Raw genomic sequence first — 21,073 nt, 5'->3', positions numbered from 1 at the left:
GTCCTTTAGTGAGGCATAATTGCAAATTAAGTTTACAGAAACGCTGCCATGGGCCAAGCTCTGGGCATTGCTAATTTCATTCCATTCGTGACCCTTCTCACTAAGTCCTGAAGTTATTTACAGGTGAGGGAACAAGGTCTAGGAAAGGATAGCTCCACTTCCAGCCTGCCCTCCTGACCATTTAGTAATAACTGCTTTACTCCTCAACTGGTCGCATTCAACAGACTCTGGTCTATTGAAGAGGCTTGATCCTGAATTTCTTTAAGGTTGTCTTTCAAATAAAGAGTTAACCAAAGAATGCCTTCCCCCAAAAAATGGCTTGGCTTCCTCCAGGGTTTATTTTTCAATTAGGGAATTATTAACCAGGAACTAGCTTGCTCCTTGGCAAGTCTTCTGCAGTCTTTAGGATGGACCAGGACACAGCTAACATCTAATGCTTTCAGGAGTTGGCGGGTTTCACAGAAACCAGAGAGGGCCTTTTAATGACACTGCCTCCCTTGGTGTTTTTGTTGTTCATTTGTTTGGTTTTTGTTTTTGTTTTGTATTATTTTATTTTTGCAGAAAGGGATGTTAACTGTACTTGGAAAACAAGCTAACAAACAGAACAACCGATATGTTTTATATCACAAAGCCTCCAAGATCTTTTCATTCCCCAAAGAATCTTCTCTTACTATGAATTCTGGTTTAGCCAGAAAGGTTATTTCAATCACTAGACACTGAGAAACCTACTCACCTCATGGAGTAGTATATTTTAATTATACCCCCCAGAGCATTTATTTATTTATTTTGTTTTTTTCGGTTAGTTTTTTTTTTCAAGACAGGGTCTCACTGTTTAGCTCTGGCTGTCCTGGGACTCACTATGTACATTAGGATGTCCTCAAACTCACGAAGAACCTCCTGCCTCTCCCTCCAGAGTGAGTGCTGGGTTTACCAGCATGTGCCACCATGTCCAGCTAACTCTGTAGCATTTTTGTGTCAGCATTTCTTCTTAGCTCCCGTCTTGTGGGTCAGCCACAATCCCCATTACTGATCCCATGTCTCTTAAAGGTGATATTTCCAGATATTTGTTTCACATTTGAATAGATTCTATGTCATCAGTAATTTTAAAGGGTCAATAAAATAAAACAAAATCTACGTTATTTTACCAACCAAAATGAAAGATGCAGCAGTCAAGAAGCATTTTATCCATGTCTGTATAAACAAGGCAGATTCCCCCTATGCATCTTACAGTTTGGGTTCTGTTTTTCTGTGCCCTGCCTGAGGAGACTAGGCAGACACTGGTACACACACACACACACACACACACACACACACACACACACACACACACACACACACACACACAGTCAAGTGGGGGCCCAGGCGAGCTGCTGAAATGGTTTAAAAGTTTCTGTGTAGCATCTACCACAAAGCACCAGTTAAAAGAGCCAGGAGTGAAAGCCGAGCTCCCAAATGACTGAGACTAAAAAAGATAATACCCCCAGGCATCTGTATGTCTCGGCATTTAAATTATATCCCTTGAAATGCCAATTTGGACTTTGTGCCAAGAAGCAGTTGAATCCCTTTTTCATGGAAATACCCAACAGTAGACCAATCTGCTTAAATGAAAGGTGTCTCTAATCATTTGGTATAAACATAACATGTTTTTATTTTATTATGTAACCTTGAATTATCTTGGCCTGTAATGAGGATCCTGCATTGTTACAGTTCCTCAATAATGTCACGGAATTATGTCGTCTAAATGTGCATTCTGATGCCAAGGAGAAACCTACCTAATTACTTAAATGCAATTGCGTGATCTAGTACATATCCAAATTTTGAGAAGTGTTGTTATCTGCTACAGAAACAATCTTCTCCCTCTGCTGAGAGCATTCGTACCGAGTACTTCATCCTCTCAGGTACTCAGCATGATGAAAGCGTTGCTCCATCAACGTCATGTATTATTTGATAGTCTCTCTCCCTCTCTATTTTCCTACTTCTAATCTGTGTTGTCCTCTTCACAGGATTAGTGACTACATGGACCTGACCCCTGTAGACATCGTAGGGAAAAGATGTTACCACTTCATTCATGCCGAAGATGTGGAGGGCATCAGACACAGTCACCTGGACTGTAAGTACCCCTGTGGGGGGATAGCCTGGGCTGTAAGTACCCCTGTGGGGGGTAGCCTGGGCTTGTGTCACTTGTCTGTCTCTCTCTGACATCATGGGGCTCAGTGCTGACCTTTTCTTCATGGCTCCTGTCTATATCTGAAATGACTGTCACACAGTGGGAGGAAGAGAGATATAAATAACTCCAGCTGGCACTGGTATTGTATCAAAAGCTGGACCTTGGGATTTCTGGGCCCTCGTCTAGAATTGTGTGGTCCCTTGAGCTTTCTCTCACAGGAAGTAGGTAGAAGGAACCTCTGTCTTAAATGCCTCCTTGACCCTTTCGTCAGCAATTTCCACTTTGAAATTTGTGGTTTCGGTTTCAAACCATACATGGGTGAAGACAAGTTCAAAGGCCAGGGCCTGGTAAAAATGCCTACTGGCCTAGCCACAGAAACTGGGTAAGGACAAAGTCCAGTGGGGGCGAGGACAGAACACATTGCAAGATGGCAGCACCTGTCAACAGCGATGTCTTTCTAGAGAGAGGCTCACACAGAGGAGCCTTTGCTTCCGTTTCCACACCTGGGAGTAAGAAACTGGTGTTCACTCCTCAAGTCTTTCTGAGCTTCTCTCCTTAGACTGAACTCACAGGGCTCTTCTGTAGTATGGGAGTCAGGAGCAGCCTCGCTCTGGTAGAGTCTAGTCAACAACTCACATACAGACTCAGCATGCAAGTTTCTCTCAGAGACTCTTCATGCACAGAGAAGGTCCAGGAAGCTGTGAACTGGTAGAAGTTCCCTCCTCTGAGTATACGACCATTCCACAGACTTCCTGCCACACTCTCAGGAGATTCTATACACTTCAGAAGTCTAATTTTCGATACATACAAGGTGCTACCCATGACATAGTCCAGTGCAAGGCGAAGGCTTTGTGTCGCAAAGACCAGCATGGTAGTCTTTGCCCCTTCTCATCACGCAGTTGGGGAGAGCTATTCCCCAGAAATCCAGCCTTTTGCAATCAGTTCTTCATGTTCTTCAAAGCCTGAGGGAGACTAAGCTAGCCCAAGTCTCTACGTGGTCAGCATCATGGTACTGTATTTTTAACTCTACGTTAGCAACACTGACATGGGACCAAAGTCAACGTCAGAGTCTGTCTATGTGTCTCTGGGCACAACCTGATGGTGGCTGCTATCCAACACAGTCTACTCCCAACGCTGGGCACGTGCCTTGATATTGCTCACCGGGGAGTCCGGGAACACACTTGTTGCTAAGAATGAATGGGTGTTATGTATCACAGAAGCAGATGGCTCTTCAATTAATTGGGGAAGAAAATGATTCTGTTTCTTGAGCAGGAACATCAGGTTCTTTGTTGCTTGGAATTCAGGAAAAATGTAGAAAATACAGATCACTGAAGGGACCAGTGGGTGTATTTCTGGAATGCCACAGACCAGGCATACAGACCTTTTAGAAATGGTTATATTGTTTTCAAGACACTAGCCCCCGACACTACTAGCCTCTTGTGTTAGGTGATGTCTGGGGTAAGGAGTGCTTTCTCATTTTCCAGCCTTAATTAAGGTCTAAATTCAGAAACCTGATGGTAATTTTAAGAGATTTTTGTCATCCTTGGACCTTATTTGAAGATGCCATGTTGTTTCTCTCAGAATTGATACACAGCTTGAGGAAACACAATTCCTGAGGGAATGCAAGGCCATGCAGCTCATGTCTCCCCAAAAGGCAAAAGTCTCCAGCAAATATGCCTGATGTCATCCTTTCCCATCTACTCTTGCCTTATTTTCAGTAGCCAGAATAATTTGAAAGTGCTGGAAAATAAACTATACTACCATTATGCAGTTCTAATTTCCCTGCTATCGTGCCAGCTAATAAACAGAGAAAGTATGCTTTCAAATTCCGTGATTTTTTTTCATTACTTGATATTGACTTACTGGCTATTGCTTTATGATTTAGCCTACTAACAATGATTGAGTTCATACTTTCAACTCGTACACATGACTTCTCATTTTGAGTTCTTTTAATAACCTTAAATACATGAAAAACAAATAGAGTGAGCTGATAATTCCACACAGTAAAATACACTTCACATACTTAGCTATCATGCTGTGGAGTAACCCCACAATGTCAAGTAGCGCACAATTAGTCAAACTGTAGGGGGAGGGAAAGGAGTGTTTTGATCCTGCAGAATTTTGATCCTAATCAGATTGAAATTCCAATGTTCTTGTAGCATTTAATATCTTCAATCACTCACACACACACACACACACACACACACACACACACACACACACACACAAATCAAGCTGATTCCAATGTCGGGTTTTGCATTCTGTGTCTGAAATAAGATGCTGAAATACACAAATGCATCTCGCTTGGTACAATAAACATTAACATCATTATAAAGTAAGATTGAGTTTAAAATTGTGTGATGGAATGTCTGATGTTTACCTAATTCTCAGACCAAAGCCAGCCCAGTAACAAATGGCAGAGCATGTAATAAGTCTTGGTTGTGTAAACACTGGAGAAGGCAAGGAGCCAGCACAGCATCTTGCTCGTCCAAAGCCCTAGGCTATTACTGAAGGAGGCCTCAACTGTGCCTTCCTGGAGGAGAAGGTCACAGTGACATAGAATCAGTTCAAGAATGAGATAGAATTCTAAAACAAAGGGATGGTTAAAAAATAAACCACATTAACTATTTAGCTTTTCTTCCTAGAGCTGTTGGTATAGTTCCTGGTCTGTCTGCACAAGGCGGGTTTTAGACTTCTTGATCATACTTCAGATATTCTCATATCTGTCTTATGCTCTGAGTCATAGATAAAACTTAAGGAAAAGGGGGCTCAGCCGTCTTTGAGGACTAGAAATCCTATCTTTATCACTGACATCTTTTCTCAGTGTAGGTATCTATAAATCCATAAATGAACTTGTCCCTAGATTCACAACAGTGAAGACACATCTCGGCTGTACCAGGATCAAATGGACTCGGAAAAGGAGCTGAGGATATGGGGCCATCTGCTTCCCACTGGGCAAGTTCAAGGTGCCTGGTGTGAGCTAGACAGATCTCAGCATACAGAGTCACATTGTTAGCGGGACTTGGGTGGCTCCTACCTATAATCCCTGCAGAGAGGCTGAGGCAGGAGGATTACCAGGAGCTCTAGTTTAGTTTACCTAGTGATCATAGCTTTAAAGTCAAGCAAGTTTCAAGTCTGTTTATTTCCCACTGTGACAAAAGACCTCTATGACTTCTTTTCATTATGCCCAGTTTCATTGGTTCTTCAGGTCAAATAGACTAAATCAGCATTTCAAGGTTTGAATTTTAAACTGCGTATGATAGTGATTATTTGGGGACCTTTCTCTCTCCACTGCCCTCTAGTCTTGCATTGCTCAGGCGACAACGACCTAGAGATGACCATTCATGTCCCCTAGATCACTTGTTCCAGCTACCCAGAGTATCTGGGTCACCCTTGAATTATGAGATGTTTCACCACAAAACACTCCATCTACCTATAACCTAAACTCATGGACTGCTGAGCCAAATGCAGGCATGTGCTTTGCATGGTTTTTATTCCTATTTAATGAAGACTTTGCCTAGAGTCTGAGCTGTTTGTCTTAATACACCCTGCCCCTCGGGTTCTTTCTGGGTCAAATCAACAACCCTCTAAACCCCTATAAAGGGGTGTGTCTGTCTTTCACACGTGCCATTGTGTTCTGCCAAGACTCAAGACTCTGCAGGGGGATTCAGCAAAAAGAAATATGAACTGTAGATAAGGTTGCAGCTTCACCTCCCCAGTACCTTACCCAGGATGAAAAAACCCTGGAAATATTTCCAGAGAAACAAAAGGGCTGCCCTGTTGCCTACAGGACCAAGTATATTGACTGACCCCAATATACTTCAGAGTGAGCATTTCAAAAATACACGGTAGCCAAAGTATTTGCTTCTTAACACATTTTTTAGCAAAATGAATATACAGCTACCTGGCATAATGCATTCCGTGCTGTTTTGCATCAATAACCCCTACACTTCCCTCCTGAAGGCATCTCATCGCCAAATGCAAGCAGACTGCTTAATGCAGGACTAATTAGTATATCCCCTTCCAGTCTGCAGGCCCTCCATTGTAATTCCTTCCCAGCTCATTTTTTTCTACAACTGAGCATCAATCAAAGTAAGTGCCCTGCCTGCCTAGGCAACACAAGATGTCCTCCATGCATTTGTCATCTGCCACACAAACAAAGGGGGGATTTAATTGTTGATTTGGATATGCAGCCACGGCTCACACTAAAGGAAGCTGCAAGAGAGGGAAGAAGGAAAGAAAGAAAGTTTGATGGGTGGACCAAATACAGATTGCACCAGGGGCTTTCTGCTGTTCTCTGATCTCAGTGCTGCTTCCGGGCTGGCTTCTTCGGAGATTTGCTACAACCTGGTCTTCGGCTAGACTCTTTCCCAAAGCAGAAGAGTTTTCCCCTCTTTTCCCCTCTGAATATGAAATTTCCCATGGAAGAAAATACATCGAATAGCTGTCACAGCTGCCCTTCTTCCAGAAGCCCCTTCAGCCTACACCATCACCTGTGCGTTAGCAGCAGAGACTTGTTACAGGCAGCAAGAGAAAACCAGATTTATAGAAGGAATGAAATAGGCTAAGGATTCTTGTATCTTTCTTTTGGGAACAAGTGCTGCCTTGAGCTTCTCAAGTCCACGGCAGGCAAACGTAGAGAACAAGACCAGCAAGTAAGCCTGCTCACGAGCCTAGTGCTTGTCCCACTTGTCACCCTGTTCAGGAGCGGCGTGGACATGTGTAAAGAGCTTGTAGACATGCAAGACTTCAGGCCAACACCAGACTTGCTGAATCAGAATCGAGGGTTTGCAAGTATACAGTCACTCGCCATGCTGGCGTCTAGAAAGAGCTATTTTATAAGGAATAAATCCCAAACATCTAGCTGTCATAAGTTCACTTCCCTCTAGATTTGCAGCAAATTTGTTGGTGACAGTGGAGTGATTCTGATGGTGTCTCAATCAGTGTTCTAATGAAACGAGTATATAATTATTTGATAAGCTTGGCTTTTAAAAAAGCATTATAAACGGGGACTGGAGCGATGACTCCATGGTTAAAAGCACTTGCTGCTCTTGCAGAAGACCTGGGTTTGGTCTCAGCACGTGCATGGTGACTCACAACCATCTGTCATTCCGGTTCCAAGGGATCCAGTGTCCTCTTCTGACATCTGTAGGCATCCCATGTTCTCGGTGCACATACATGTGTACAGGCAAAGCATCCATGCTATATTAAAAGTAATGATATCTAGCTTGGGAAGGAGGAGATCTTGGGTGTTTCTCCCCAGGGTATTATTTTCCTATGAATACTTTATTACATGTGAGGGTGAGAGTGGGGATATTTTCCCTGTTCACCTTCAGGTAACATTCCTGACTTCTTACTGTATACAACACCTGTGGTATTACTAGGAAGTTAAAAATAAGGTATTCACAGAGCTCTCCTACTGGTGGGGAAGACATCAAGAAACTACCAATTCCACCCATGATACAAAGTGAAGACTGTAAGGCGTATGAATAAAATATAGAGACCCCAGAGGTAGAGGCTTCCGAATGGAAGAGGAGGCACCAGGGGCATGCTTCCCCAGCCCTGGGAGGATGATGGCAGGAGAGAGCAGAAAACTATAGGGAGGCATGGGATATAGAACCTCCTTCCCCAGAAAGTGAGCTACAGTTTTGATTTGACTGATAAATTCACTTCTCCAGTGGATTCCCGTCCTTTATTACCAGTTCAAATAGCTACTTCTGCTATTGTGTGGGGTTTTTTTTAGTTCAACAACAAAAATAGCCCATTGCTCTTATAAAACATGATCCAGAAAAAAAAAATCAATACTTTCTAAGTCATCCATTTCACCTAAGTCACCTAGCCTAAATAGAATCAACTCCATCACCGTTTTATCATACAACCTATTCTTGGTCTTGTGTGAGTTTTCTTTGTATCTTCCTTAAAACAATAGCCTGCATATTGGGGAAAGGGTCCTTTCAAATGTGTTTGAGTTCTAGTTGAGCAGCACAGAACTTAATTCATGTATGTGGCTACCATATACAACAGTTTGTCTACCATTGTGAGGTTAACTAACCCCTCCCAATCAATGCATAGCTTCATGGAGATTTGGGGGGTGGGGCATAATCAACTAAAACATACCTCATTGCATGTGATAGAAACACAAGCAGAATGACAAACTTTCATGGTAACTGTCTTAATTGTGTCCTCATGATCAAGTAGCTCCCATACCCACCAAGCATTACTTTAGGAAATGGCTAATCACTGGCTGTGTTCATTTCTGAGAAGGCGGGCATTCCCAGAGCCTCCCACCCAGTGGAGGAAAGCACCCTTGGGTCTCCTTGTCTAGCATGCCTGTAACTAAGCCACACACTGGCCAAAGGATGGAATTACCATTTATGGCTTAAACAACCAAGGCTTATCGTTACCCTTACCCTTTGGAGAAGGCCGTGAAGACATAAAGCACGAAGTTCTACTCTCTAGAAAGAAGAGGCAGGGTCCATTCAGTAGACAACTAGCAACGGCTGCCACGTGGGACAATGTTGTCATGGGAAAGTATCAGATAAATGAATTACGACCGGCTTGTAATGCAAAACATCTGCGCCCCCGACACCTAAGTTCCCTTATAAAGATGGTTAAGGTTCAACAAAAACGACTATGTCCAAAAATGCAGGATCCACTGAGGATAGACAGGTCCATTTCAGCCCCTTTTACCTGTAGTCTCTAAGCCTCTATTCCTTGTAAGTTTCTAAGGGGAGGACTTCACCCAGCCTATGTCACCATAGCAGATAGGGCATGCCATTTCCTGCATAGTTGTCACCGTTATACGCTGATAGTGAAAGTGAGAAGCCTCGTTCCATTTAAAGGCAACTGGAGAGAAATCCCTGTTGAAGACTGGAGAAAATGTCGCAGCCACCTTCAAGCTAGTGATTCCTCTGCCAGTTGAGTCGCCCAGAGTTGGAGGCAGAGATCAAGGAGCACTGATTGAACCACTGCCCGGCTGGGGGCGGGCCCATGGACAGAGTTTGTTTACCATGATGTCCTACCACCTAACACACAGTAAAGCACTGAAAAGAGAAAGACAAACAATCTTCCTGGGTGATTGGAGATATCTACCGTTCCCCTCATTCCTGGCCAGAATCCTTTCTTGATGGCATGCTGAAGAGTTTGCAGGTGCTCCTTTATACAGTGAGTCTTTTCAAAACAGAAGGTCTAGAGGCCAGAAAAACACTACCCTTCACTATTTTAGGTTGTAAGGGGCAGGAATGACTGAAGCTCTCTAGTTGGACAAAAAAAAAAAAAAAGCTTTAAAAAGCCCTGAGGGCTATGGAGGTGGTGCAAAGGTTAATAACACTTACTGCTCTTCCAGAGGGCCGGGGCTGGATTACCAGCACCCACCCGACGGATCACAATCAGCCATCAGTAATTTCAATTGCTGGTGATCCACAGACAGCAGTCATACATGTAATGCACACACATGCATGCAGATAAAACTTCCATACACATAAAATTTAAAAACTAAACTCTAAGATCTCAGGGGTCACTCATACCATCATTCCTTTGATTCATTCTGTCTGAGAATACCATAACAATGCTGTCAGTTTCTAAAAAGCTTTGGACTCCAATTCAGTACATTATCATGAAGAAGAGGGAAATTTACTTTTTAAACTGAACACATTGACATGTCCTAAATCAATGGAAAGTTTTCTGCCTGATTCGATATTAGCAGTTAATAAAGATCTATCAATTGGCAGGGCAAGAGGACAAAAACCTCTTCTAAGGTTTAAGCCACAGATAGTGGCTCAGCAGGGTCTGTCGTTCAGTATGTTAGAGGGAATCCATATTTGATGTATACTCATTTCACAGAACATCCACAGGTCCTTTGTCTCTAAGCCGGGAACCCCCATCAAATATCAAACCTCATTCAACGTTACCAAATATTGCTCGGCACACAGATTTACAAAAAGAAAAGAGGGGAAGAAAATAACCAATTTGTAGATGCTTGTCATCTAAGACTTAGCCAGCTCACTAATTACAAAATCTATAGGAAAGAGTGCCTGGCATCAAACCCTCAGGTGACCCTCAGAGCAGTTCTAAATGAAAGACTGTCCCAACACAAGTAAATCAAGCTTTTAGCACAGTCTCCAACTACAATGCTGTATCACCCATGGATTTCAACAATGACCTTCCTATAAGCATCAAGGACGATAACTTTTTAGGAAAAGAAATTTGTTCTTGTTTTAAACCTGTATCGGGTTCATTCTCTGGTAGCCTACAGTTTTCAAAAGCAGAGGAAAAAGTAATCCAGAATTTTTCTTTCTTTTTTCTTTTTTTTTCAAAAAGTCTGTTTCCAGAATGAAGTTCCCTGTCAGCCTGCCTTGGGCCTTGGGTGAAGATGCAGAGATTAAAGAGTCAGTATTCTTTTTCATGTTTCATCTGCCAGTTTTGTGAATGTAGAAAGAAAACCAGTGGCCACAGCTAAGCACCCAACTGTGGCATTAAATAGAAAGCATGATTTTAGCACACACCCCCTTACTTAAACACACACACACTCTCTCTGTGTCTGTGTCTCTTTCTCTCTGTCTGTCTGTCTCTTTCTCTCTGTGTCTGTCTGTCTCTTTCTCTCTGCCTCTCTGTCTGTCTCTTTCTCTCTGCCTGTCTGTCTGTCTGTCTGTATCTGTCTGTCTGTCTGTCTCTTTCTCTCTGTGTCTGTCTGTCTGTCTCTTTCTCTCTGCCTGTCTGTCTGTCTGTCTCTTTCTGTCTGTCTGTCTGTCTCTTTCTGTCTGTCTGTCTCTTTCTCTCTGTGTCTGTCTCTTTCCCTCTGTGTCTGTCTGTCTGTCTCTTTCCCTCTGTGTCTGTCTGTCTGTCTCTTTCTCTCTGCCTCTCTGTCTGTCTGTCTCTTTCTGTCTGTCTGTCTCTTTCTGTCTGTCTGTCTCTTTCTCTCTGCCTCTCTGTCTGTCTGTCTCTTTCTGTCTGTCTGTCTGTCTCTTTCTCTCTGCCTCTCTGTCTGTCTGTCTCTTTCTGTCTGTCTGTCTGTCTGTCTCTTTCTCTCTGCCTCTCTGTCTGTCTCTTTCTCTCTGCCTCTCCGTCTGTCTTTCTCTCTGCCTCTTTTTGTCTCTCTGTCTCTTCCTCTTTTGTCTCTTTCTCTGTCCTCTGTCTCTGTCTCTGTCTTCCCCCCACACACTTGAATGCGTTCAGAAATCATCTTTGAGTTCCTGGCACAGGCGCCAGTCTCTGCTCCACAGCTGTTGATGATGGTGGCCCAGTGAGGGGCTAAGGGTCCTGCAGATGTGTGCACCCTCCTCTCACCAAGATGACAATGGATCTCTTTGTTCAGCTGTGTGAATGTGAAGTGTGGCCTCTCCAATGAGCTCACCATTTCCTAGTTATTCTACACTTACCTGAATGCACCAAGCATTGCAGCTTTTTAATGCGTATACAGACTGCTAAATGTCCTTTTGTGAGGCCCCGGCTAAATGATGGCTTTGATACAGTTCTTCGTCTCCTCAGACCACATTCCACGCTTCCTTCTTCCTGAGACACAACTAACTCTATGTATTTAGACTCTGGCTTTGGTTTTGTAGAGCATCGCAAAAGGAAGAGACAACTACATCCCCCCCCCTCTCTATATATATATCATTTCTGAAGGCAAGTTTGTACTGATTTATTTGAATTTACTAACAGAATGATATCCCTGCCTCAGACACTGGCTTCTTCTGTATCTTTCCAGTTACTGTCTATGTCTGGGGACAAAGTTTTCCTGAAGAAAAACTTAAATTCTTCTGTTGGGAACTGTGTGCAGGAACACAGGCGCAGCCCACATCAACCAAGTGTGTGGGGTTTGGAGGAAAGCGACTACTATTTACAAACAGAACATTCTTGTACTCAGCCTGTGGTGGCGTCAAGAGATCAAGTGGCATTTTAAAAAGGGTGTTCCATAAAGATTATCATCCTGTCTTTCATTTAGGGGAGGTATTTGCTATCGCAGGTCACATGTTTTAAATCTAAGCACTTCACAGTTGGCTTTGGTATGTTATTTGCCACTCCCTTCCCAGTTAGGCACAGGTGGTGTTTTTTGACTAAAAGTCAAACATCCCCTCAATGGTGGTTTCTTAATTACTAGGTTGGCAGGCACCAACCAGGACTCAAGTCTGTTCCCACAGTGTTCTTCACCCAAGTGCAGGGCCAGCTGTGTCTCAAGGCAGTCTGTAACTCTCTCCAAGGAGCGTTCAGTGTAGAAGGAGGGTGAGGTGACAGGGAGCATTCCCATAGAACACTAGTGGTTCACTGGCTTGATGAGAAGTTGTTTTGAAGACAGCTATTTTTTTTCAAGACTGTGTAACAGTCCTGGCTGTCCTGGAACTCTCCCTGTGGACCGGGCTGGCCTCGACGAGCTCACAGAGATCCTCCTGCCTCTGTCTTCCGAGTGCTGAATTAAAGGCGTGTGCCACCACTGCTGGGACAGTTATGTTTTATTTATGTATTTATTTTAGTTGTGAGCCTAGCCTTTATTGACTGAGCCATTTCTCCAGCCCCCAGGTAACTATTTTAAGAATTGCCATATCAACCATCTTATATCATACTTATTTCAGTTTTTTTTTTCCACAAATGGGACTTTGTGAAGAGGACTGACCTAAGTATTCCTTTATTTCTCCCTGTTATCCAAACCTACACCTCAAAAATAACAACAGCAGCTACTAGATAACAGAATCAAAAGAGGGGCTTTTTTTTTGTATTTCTCAAGTTCTCTAATTTATTACACACTAAAAATCTCTTTCAAACTGGCACCAATGTGGCTTTTCTTCTTGAGCTGATTAGGACCACATGAGCTCAGGAAAAGCTGTCAGATCCTGCCTCTGGCACAGCTGGAATGATCCAACTGATTTGCCAGTATGGTTTTTTTTTTTCAAGAAAAAGCTTCATCTCAAAGTTATAAATTTATATTCTGTGAGAAAATGTGAGCAAAAAGTATTCCTGATTCAGTACAAAGACGATGTCGTGGTAACTTCTTTTATGTGAACTTGTAAGCAAAAGCAACTTGGGTAACATTTTGGTCAACTTTTTGTTCCCTCATCAGAGCTAACATCTTGTCTTCTCTGTGAATTCCAAGGACACATGGAGGTCACATTCAGAAAACACCAATCTATAAATCATGGTTGAAGACCATGTGAATATATGGCCCTTGAAAAGTTCTGCTTGTTAAAGACTATAGTCCAGGGAACAATTACAGCCCAGAGAATGTCTGTATGCATATATGCACCAGGGACTCTGTAACCCACTCCTCAGTATTTCCCACAGTGATCCAGGGGCGCTCACACCACTCCCTGGCTCCAGGAGGAGGAAACCCTGTGCTTTTCAGCCCCTCCCTGGCAGCTGCTATGTCAAAACTCACCTGTGGGCCTCCTTTTCATTCAGGGCTTCATTCCTGGCTGACATTTCTGAGCCTGCGTTAATGAAAGACTGGGTTAAGGTATTCATGGACCCTGATAAATTTGTATTTATCTTCTCACCAAAGGCCCTTAAGCAGACCAGGCCGTCCTGCCTCATCCTAAAAGGAAACCGCATCGCTTACCGCTTTCAGACCTCTATATTCTGGATTTGGCTTTTCTGTTCGTTTGTTTGTTTGTTGCCTGTTCTGGGTTCCACTCTGGTCCAGAATCCTAACCCAAGCCATGCCAGTCTAGCTGCTAACTCAACATTTCTTTTTCATGTGATTCTGCAAAAAGAAGTCCTTTTTTTTTTTTTGTCTTTGTTAAAAAAAATGCTAAAACTGTTAGGAAGTATCCTTTATTCTGGTTACAAAGCACATAGAATTGTATCACCAACCAGACTGGAGTATGGTGACTTCCTCTGTGAAGAATCGCAGAAGCCACTGTCCTCCATTAATAGTTAACCAGGCTGAGAGCATCTGAATAAAGGCACTTCGTGTTGTATACGATGCTACGGTGACAGGAGAGCCGCGCTGTACGCTTGGCAAGTCACCGCTTTCTGCCTCAGCTAGGAGTTTTGTAGCCTGGGAATCCATGCATGCAGGGTGGCAGAACTCACAGTCCCCAACAAAAGGAGCACACAATGCTACCTGTGGAGGCTGGCCACCGAGGGAAGGTGACAGTCCCTGACCTCCCAGGACCCTGTGCGGTGCGGCAGCTTTAGGACAAAACTTGCCACGGTGTGAAACACTCATCACGGCTTCTTCAAGCAACGGTGAAGACATAATTATTAAATTGTACAGCTATCCATTTAGCATATTGTGAGAAAAAAAAGGGGGGGAAGAGTTGGGGAGGGAGCATGAAAGCCTGTCTGCTTGTAGACACAGTCAGTGGCGGTTTGATTTGTGGCCACTTTCAGGAAGAGCCTCAGTAGCCCAAAACCTTGTTCTTTTCCAAAGTGACTCCATTTCCCCATCCGTAACCCCCCCAAAAAAATCAAAATGTACTTCATGAAACTATTGTATATGAAGCACTTATTAGCCGTAATTAAATGGACAATATGAATTTACTGCATCTTTAGGACTCTGGCTTGTTCTGGTTTAGAGCAAGATGATTAATGCAAATACATATTACTTGAGATAACCATTTAGCAGCTAATTTAGCCAAATTTATTACAGCAGTTAGAGGTTTTTCATTTTAGCAGACGGAGACAAGGACATGCCAAAAGTGGGTCATGTAGGCGAGCGCGCACTGCCCTCTAGTGGCTGCAAGCTGGTGAGCTTTGGGGGGGGGTGAGCAGCAGTCTCCAAGTCCTACCATCAGACCCTGCATACTCTCAAACATTCCCATCCACAGCACTTTATTCAGGGGATGATTTACTGCAGTTTCCCCTTTTACTAGCTCAGGAGAACCCAGATACAAATCAAATCTATTTCAACTTGGCAAGATTCTGGTTAAACTATCGTTTTTTAGCATCTGCATTTTTAAAAGCTCTCTTACAGGGCATATTTAAAGGCACAGGTTCACATTGCTGAACGTTTCCACTTGTCCCTTCATTTTGTGCCATATTTCTGTGTCTGTGTGGCGTTGTCACTCTGTTTGGCTCAAGGGTTAGCCAACGCTGTGCCTCCCGAGCCAGAGTTTCTCTCTGACTCGACTAGAGGGGATTAATTTTGTTCCAACCTTCGGCCGTCTCGCCACAGTTTACCCCGGCTGACCAATGTAAATTTAGTTCACCCAAGGACTATAAATTCTGTAAGACAAGATCAAAAGGAACAGATGGCTAAGGACACGGGTTGATATTGCTCAGGCTGAAGGGAAATGATCAAAGACAGAGGGGGTTAGGCATCTTCAGAACCATTCAAATATCCAGACTCTCAAAGAGGGCAACTTGAAGCTGTGCATAAATCATACACAGATTTGCCTTTCTTACCATCTGATGTTAAACCCACTGACAATATCCACACCACACTAGGTGTGCTCCGAGCCAAAAAGATTAGTAGTCCTTTTACTCCATGGCTGCCCAGAAGGGAAGAGAGGCTCACTACAAATGCCAGTGACCCTGGCTGGGAAGCTGCTGCTGATGACATCTTAACTTGGGCACACGCTGGACCCCGCTGGATTCGGTTTGAGGTTGGGCGGAGATGAAAATCAATTCTGTGACAATCTTAATACTATACCTTCTGTTTTGTTTTCTCCCCCATCCCTTTACCCTACCCCAGTGCTGAATAAGGGTCAGTGTGTTACGAAGTACTACCGCTGGATGCAGAAGAATGGAGGCTACATCTGGATACAGTCCAGTGCCACCATCGCTATCAACGCCAAGAACGCGAATGAGAAGAATATCATCTGGGTGAATTATCTCCTTAGGTACCCTTTCTGTTTCATTTCTCTCTCTGCTATAAACTGCACACTGCGGTCAGTAGGTGACGCGTCGTTGAGTGCCGTCTGCTCTAGGGACATGGGTACTCTGCTCTTCTCCCTCCCGAAATTAAAAAAAAAATCTATGGGAGAACACACAGCCCAGTAAATCTTGGGTTGCCAGTCTTTGGGGAGTTCTGGAGAAACCAGCCTACTTTTCTGGTCCATGCACCAGCCAGGAAGGATGGAGATAGAAAGCATCTCCTTCCTCCTCCACACCTCGGCCTCTGCACTCCTACCCCTGGCAAAGCACGCAGACAGAGCCAGCGAGATAGTGTGCCATCCCCTCAGCCTTCTGCATAGGGTTTTGTTCTCTGGGCACTCAAATTTTGGTAAGCAAGATGGAGCACTTTGCCAGAATACTAGCAATCTCATTGTAAATAATAATGATGATGATAGTTATAATAAAAATAATAGCCAGGCGGTGGTGGCGCATGCCTTTAATCCCAGCACTCGGGAGGCAGAGGCAGGCGGATCTCTGTGAGTTCGAGGCCGGGCTGGACCGATAGCCTCCAAAACAATACAGAGAAACCCTGTCTCGTAAAACCAAAATAAAAATAAAAATAATAACAAAAACAATCTCTTTGCCTACCACTCTAAGTTCTTAGATAAGTTTTATGCTCTTAAAATTTGTGTCCATGGAAGTCCAAATTCAAGTGCTTCCTAAATGGCGGTGTGAGGTACCTTTTCTTTCTCTTTCCCTGTGTCTGTTCTACTTTGGGATTCCAACAGCCTGGATGGTTTGAGTTTGAGGATAAGCCTTCTGGAAAGTTTGCTACCAGTCCTGTCACAAAGCTCCCGCCCACCACCATCTTTCTAGTCGTTGGCCTCTGTTGTCCTAAAGGCACCAGGCAGGAGTAGGGAAACTTCCAGTAGAGCTAATGAATGGAAGTTGGTGCCCTTTGGCTGATAATTTTGACAAAGACTACCTGAGTCCCATTTTTCTTAGAGACAGCCAAATGGAGATGAGATGTTAACCAGCGTGGCTCATCAGCACACTGGCCCTTCAGGGTTTCCCAGACTTTGGCCTTTGACTGGAGGCATGAATGTGTTTGCTTCCCACAGCATATCAATCAGACACTAATGATTATTGCTCTGGAGAGGGCCTTAATGGATCCCACTTACAAGAGTTTTCATTTATCTACTTTTCTTTTTCCTTTTTTGACCTCTTCTGCTCAATATTAATTCTCTCTAAAGGAGAGACAGAGAGAGAGACAGAGAGAGAGAGAGACAGAGAGAGAGAGAGACAGAGAGAGAGAGAGAGTTTAGTGTGGCTTTCTCCAAGGCCTGATAATTGTGAGGACAATCCCCGGTGGTTGTGATATCACCATGGAGTTTCTGACATCAAGAAATCCTTTTAAGTCGTTCCATGAAACAGTCATTATTTCTACCACAGAAAGCCATGAAAGTTCCTGTGACATACAGAAAATAGAATGAGTACCACATATGCATGCTCCTTTGCTAGGCAAAAGTGGTGGTGTTGCCATGAAGAAATAAAACCTGGCAAATATTTCTAAAGGCTAGATAGTGTCTGTCTACCACGTTAATGAACTGAAGGGCTCTGAGGTCATCTGTGTTACTCATAGCCTGTGGGATTTATTTACCTGCTATTATCTATTTCCTTGGCAATATTGCTTACTTTATTTTATTGATTACTGTTGACTTTAGACCACCTCATTAGCCACATGACTTCCCACTGCCTGAAATGGCAGAAGCAGCAGCAAGGAATAGAAGACATTGGATCAACTCCATTAATCTAGCCGGGAGTCGAACAGCACCAGCCCGCAAGCACTTGGTTATTCTATCAAATTCCATACAGATAGGAAGAAAGCCATTTGGGCAGGGAAGGCCAGCCTTCAGGCTTCAGAGCCTTGGTCTCATGTGTGGTAGGCCTTTTACAGATGGCCTTAAGATCACTAATAATTGACATCGAACTAGAGACCAATCGTCACGGAGCCTCCATGGCACCAAGACTACAGGATTCCAGCGGGCTGAGACAAAAGCCACTTCACAGGGCAGCCACTCATAGGTGCCCCTCTGTAGGCTGGAGACCTAGTGATAACATCATTCCTCAGCACAAGAAAAACTCCTAGATTGGCTTTTCTTTCCCACCTCCTTAGCCAAAAGGGATTATTCTTTCCCGAGCAATACTCCCCTGCTGGGCCCTATGCAGGCTCAGAGCACTGTTCAGAGCACTGCCCTGGGTCTTCTGCCCATCCCCTGGCACTCAGAGACTGCAGAGTGCCAAGTCTGCCTTCCTACCATTAGTCTCCTCTGATTAGCTACAGAGAGCTGTGGCTGCTAACCCTAAATTCACACTGAGGAGTAAATGCCTGACAATCCATCTCAGTGAACTAACCCTCCCGGGGACGTTTGCGGTGATTTCTTAAAATGGGGGATGCAGAAGCATACGGGTCCGCACTCGCGCGCGTTGTTGCCGCCTTGGCCAGCAGTGTACAAGACAGAAGAGGCGTTTCCCACTTGGAGGCGGGGTGCCTCCCTTGTGCCTCGAGGATGCAGAAGCTGATCTTAAATTTGGCAGCCTGGGGGCGGCTTTTCCAGGAGGCGGGCTAGCTCAAACTGACCAAGCATTTCATTTCCAGAAGAGGCTCGTTCTTACAAACAGTAAGCACATTTGTGTACAGGGGTTTAGCTCCACCCTGTTAGGGCCTCTCTCACACTGGGCCTCTCCCACTGCAATCAGAGTCCCAGCTAACAAGCCACAGGTGTGCGCCACATGAGCAGATGAAACTGTGATTGTAATGGGTGTGCTGACAGTTCAGGAGCCGCGCATCCCAAGATGCACCTGTGCGGATGACAGATCGTTAGGCACCAAGGGCCTGCCAACCCCCTCCCCCTCCCCCGGCCCCCAGATAGCTTTGGAACCATCCGAACAGCTGAGAAGTTGCATCCAGGGGCCAAGGCCAGGGTACTGAGGCAAGGAACGCATTAGAAGCCCGAGGGAAGGCAGGCCACACCAGGTGGTATGGGAATGAATCGCTGAGATTTCCTCTCATTGGCCCAGCCCCCAGGTGTTATGCCTGGAGGAGCGTCAAGCGGCACGGTTCTCCGGCCCCCGGTGGTACCTGATTATTTAAAAGCTTTTCAGTGGCTTTCGTGCAGCATTCTCGGTATTCAATCATTGTGGCAGGGCGCACCTGTGCCCTGGCGGGAACAAGCCTAGCTTCTGTGAAAAGCCCCATGAGCAGCTGAGAAGTAACTTGTATTCAGTCCTCTCAACTTCCTCAACTCTGGGAGTGTAGGGCAGGGAAGTTCAGGAGATGATGGATGCCTGCCCTCCTGACCGATGTCTTCCTTCCTGCAGTAATCCTGAGTACAAGGACACACCCATGGACATTGCCCAGCTCCCGCATTTGCCAGAGAAAACGTCAGAATCCTCTGAGACATCCGACTCTGAATCAGACTCTAAAGATACCTCAGGTATAACAGGTATTACTTCTCCATGCTTTATAGCTAAGGCTTGCTGGTCCAAACACAAGAGGCGGTGGGGGGGGGGCACAGTCAGATACCTAGCAACTGGCCAAATCGTATAACAAGCTGTATCTAGGAAATTGTTCCTGACTGAACATCTCAAAACACACCAATGTGTATATCCAGATTATGTATGTGCACATATGTGCATAGATATGCTATGACATATGTGTGTATATGTAGTTTACATAAACATACAGGACAGATTAATCTCTTAATGTTAGTCCTCCCATCGTTAATCATCCCATAGCTCCACAGCTAGAAGCAAGTAAGAGGAATAGCTCTGCTAGGCCCAGGATGGTCAAGGTTCAGTCCCCACCAAGCTGGGATGGAGCCTCTAAAATAGGATATAAATCCATGGGTTTGCGACTTTTTCATCTGTTTTGTTCACTGCTCCATACTATCCGTAAACAAGCGGCAGAAGTTTTCCTGGAACCTTTCTTTGCCCCAGAGTAAACAACTTTCAGCACAATACAATACTAATACAGTAAAACACTTTCTGGGGTGCTGATCTGTAACAACTTTCTGTTTCTGGCAGTATTTATAGCAAGTCCGTGCTCCCCCTTTTCTGATGATCTGAGGGAGTGGACTTCTTAGGTGATATGAATACAGGAAAGATTCCAGAAGCTACGGGACGTTTAGTCTTCTTCCCATTTACAGTCCCCTTCCATGGACAAACAGTGAGCCCAGAATGTATTCTCCATTAGAGCTGCACAAACGCTAAAGAAGGGGAAATGAAGGCCAGAGTGGGTACAGGATTCACCCAAGGTTCCAATCCAGTCTGCTGCCCACGCTGCTGGGGCAAAACCATAGAAATCAACATCCCCTCTGTGACTGTTCTCCCTCCAATGAGGAAAGCAGATCCCTCCATCAGCCCCCCCCCTCCCCCTCCCTGCCCCCTTAGAGCGCCTGAACTCCAGGGCTGTGGACAAGCAATGTCTGTATGCCAGGCACGGTTTGGGATGTGGGGGGGCGCACTTTGTGGTGGAGCTTGCTTTCTAGGTCCCTAAAATGTGTTGAAAGTTTTGTCGTTGTCGCCCCACCCTCCCCCAGCTGAAGTTCTAGAATTTTCTGTCTCTTGTTTCTGTAGTAGTTAACAAAACCCTTTACTGTCTTATAGCTGAAGAGAGACCCAAATAAGACAGAGGAATCCAATAGTGAATGGTAGCATGGTAGAGGGAAAACCACAGATGCAGAGTGTAGTTTCCAATAATGAATAGATGATCGTCTATGGAAAGCACAAAGCTCTCTAGCAGTCACCTGACACCCCACTGTCTTGTCTCCCGTGTCCCTAAGCCACATTCCATGTTAATCTCGCTCCCTGGGTGTGTCCACGGGATTTCCCACACTTGACTGTACCTAACAGTCACCTGTTCACAAGCAGTATCTGACCTGGAGGGTCAGTGCAGAGTCGGGGGGCGAGGTCTCCCTAAGTGCCAGGTGCGGGGTTTTGTTTGTGGAAGGCCATAGCCCGCCCCTTCCGCTAAGCTTCAGCCAAGCCTGGGCTTTCTTGCTAGGTGGGCTCTGTGTGGTTCATGCTATGCTGGATCCTAGATGCTGATGCTGCTGCCCCACTAACCCGATGTCT

General features: G+C 44.7%; 1 protein-coding gene across 9 annotated transcripts in view; it reads left to right on the top strand.

Annotated features, from left to right (window-relative positions):
* Positions 1-21,073, top strand: part of Npas3 (neuronal PAS domain protein 3) — a 790,249-nt gene that overhangs the window by 764,735 nt on the left and 4,441 nt on the right. For 7 of the 9 annotated variants that reach the window (XM_040743093.1, XM_040743092.1, XM_040743089.1 and 4 more), the window contains 3 exons: positions 2,004-2,110; positions 15,795-15,942; positions 19,319-19,443. In XM_040743093.1, the coding sequence (XP_040599027.1) occupies positions 2,004-2,110; positions 15,795-15,942; positions 19,319-19,443 (380 nt within the window). The remainder of the gene's footprint in view (positions 1-2,003; positions 2,111-15,794; positions 15,943-19,318; positions 19,444-21,073) is intronic. The other 2 variants (XM_040743094.1, XM_040743091.1) reach the window with 1 other exon arrangement.

Source organism: Mesocricetus auratus, unplaced genomic scaffold, assembly GCF_017639785.1.
Source record: "Mesocricetus auratus isolate SY011 unplaced genomic scaffold, BCM_Maur_2.0 Super-Scaffold_15014, whole genome shotgun sequence".
Lineage (NCBI taxonomy): Eukaryota > Metazoa > Chordata > Mammalia > Rodentia > Cricetidae > Mesocricetus > Mesocricetus auratus.
This window is presented reverse-complemented; position numbering and strand designations above follow the sequence as displayed.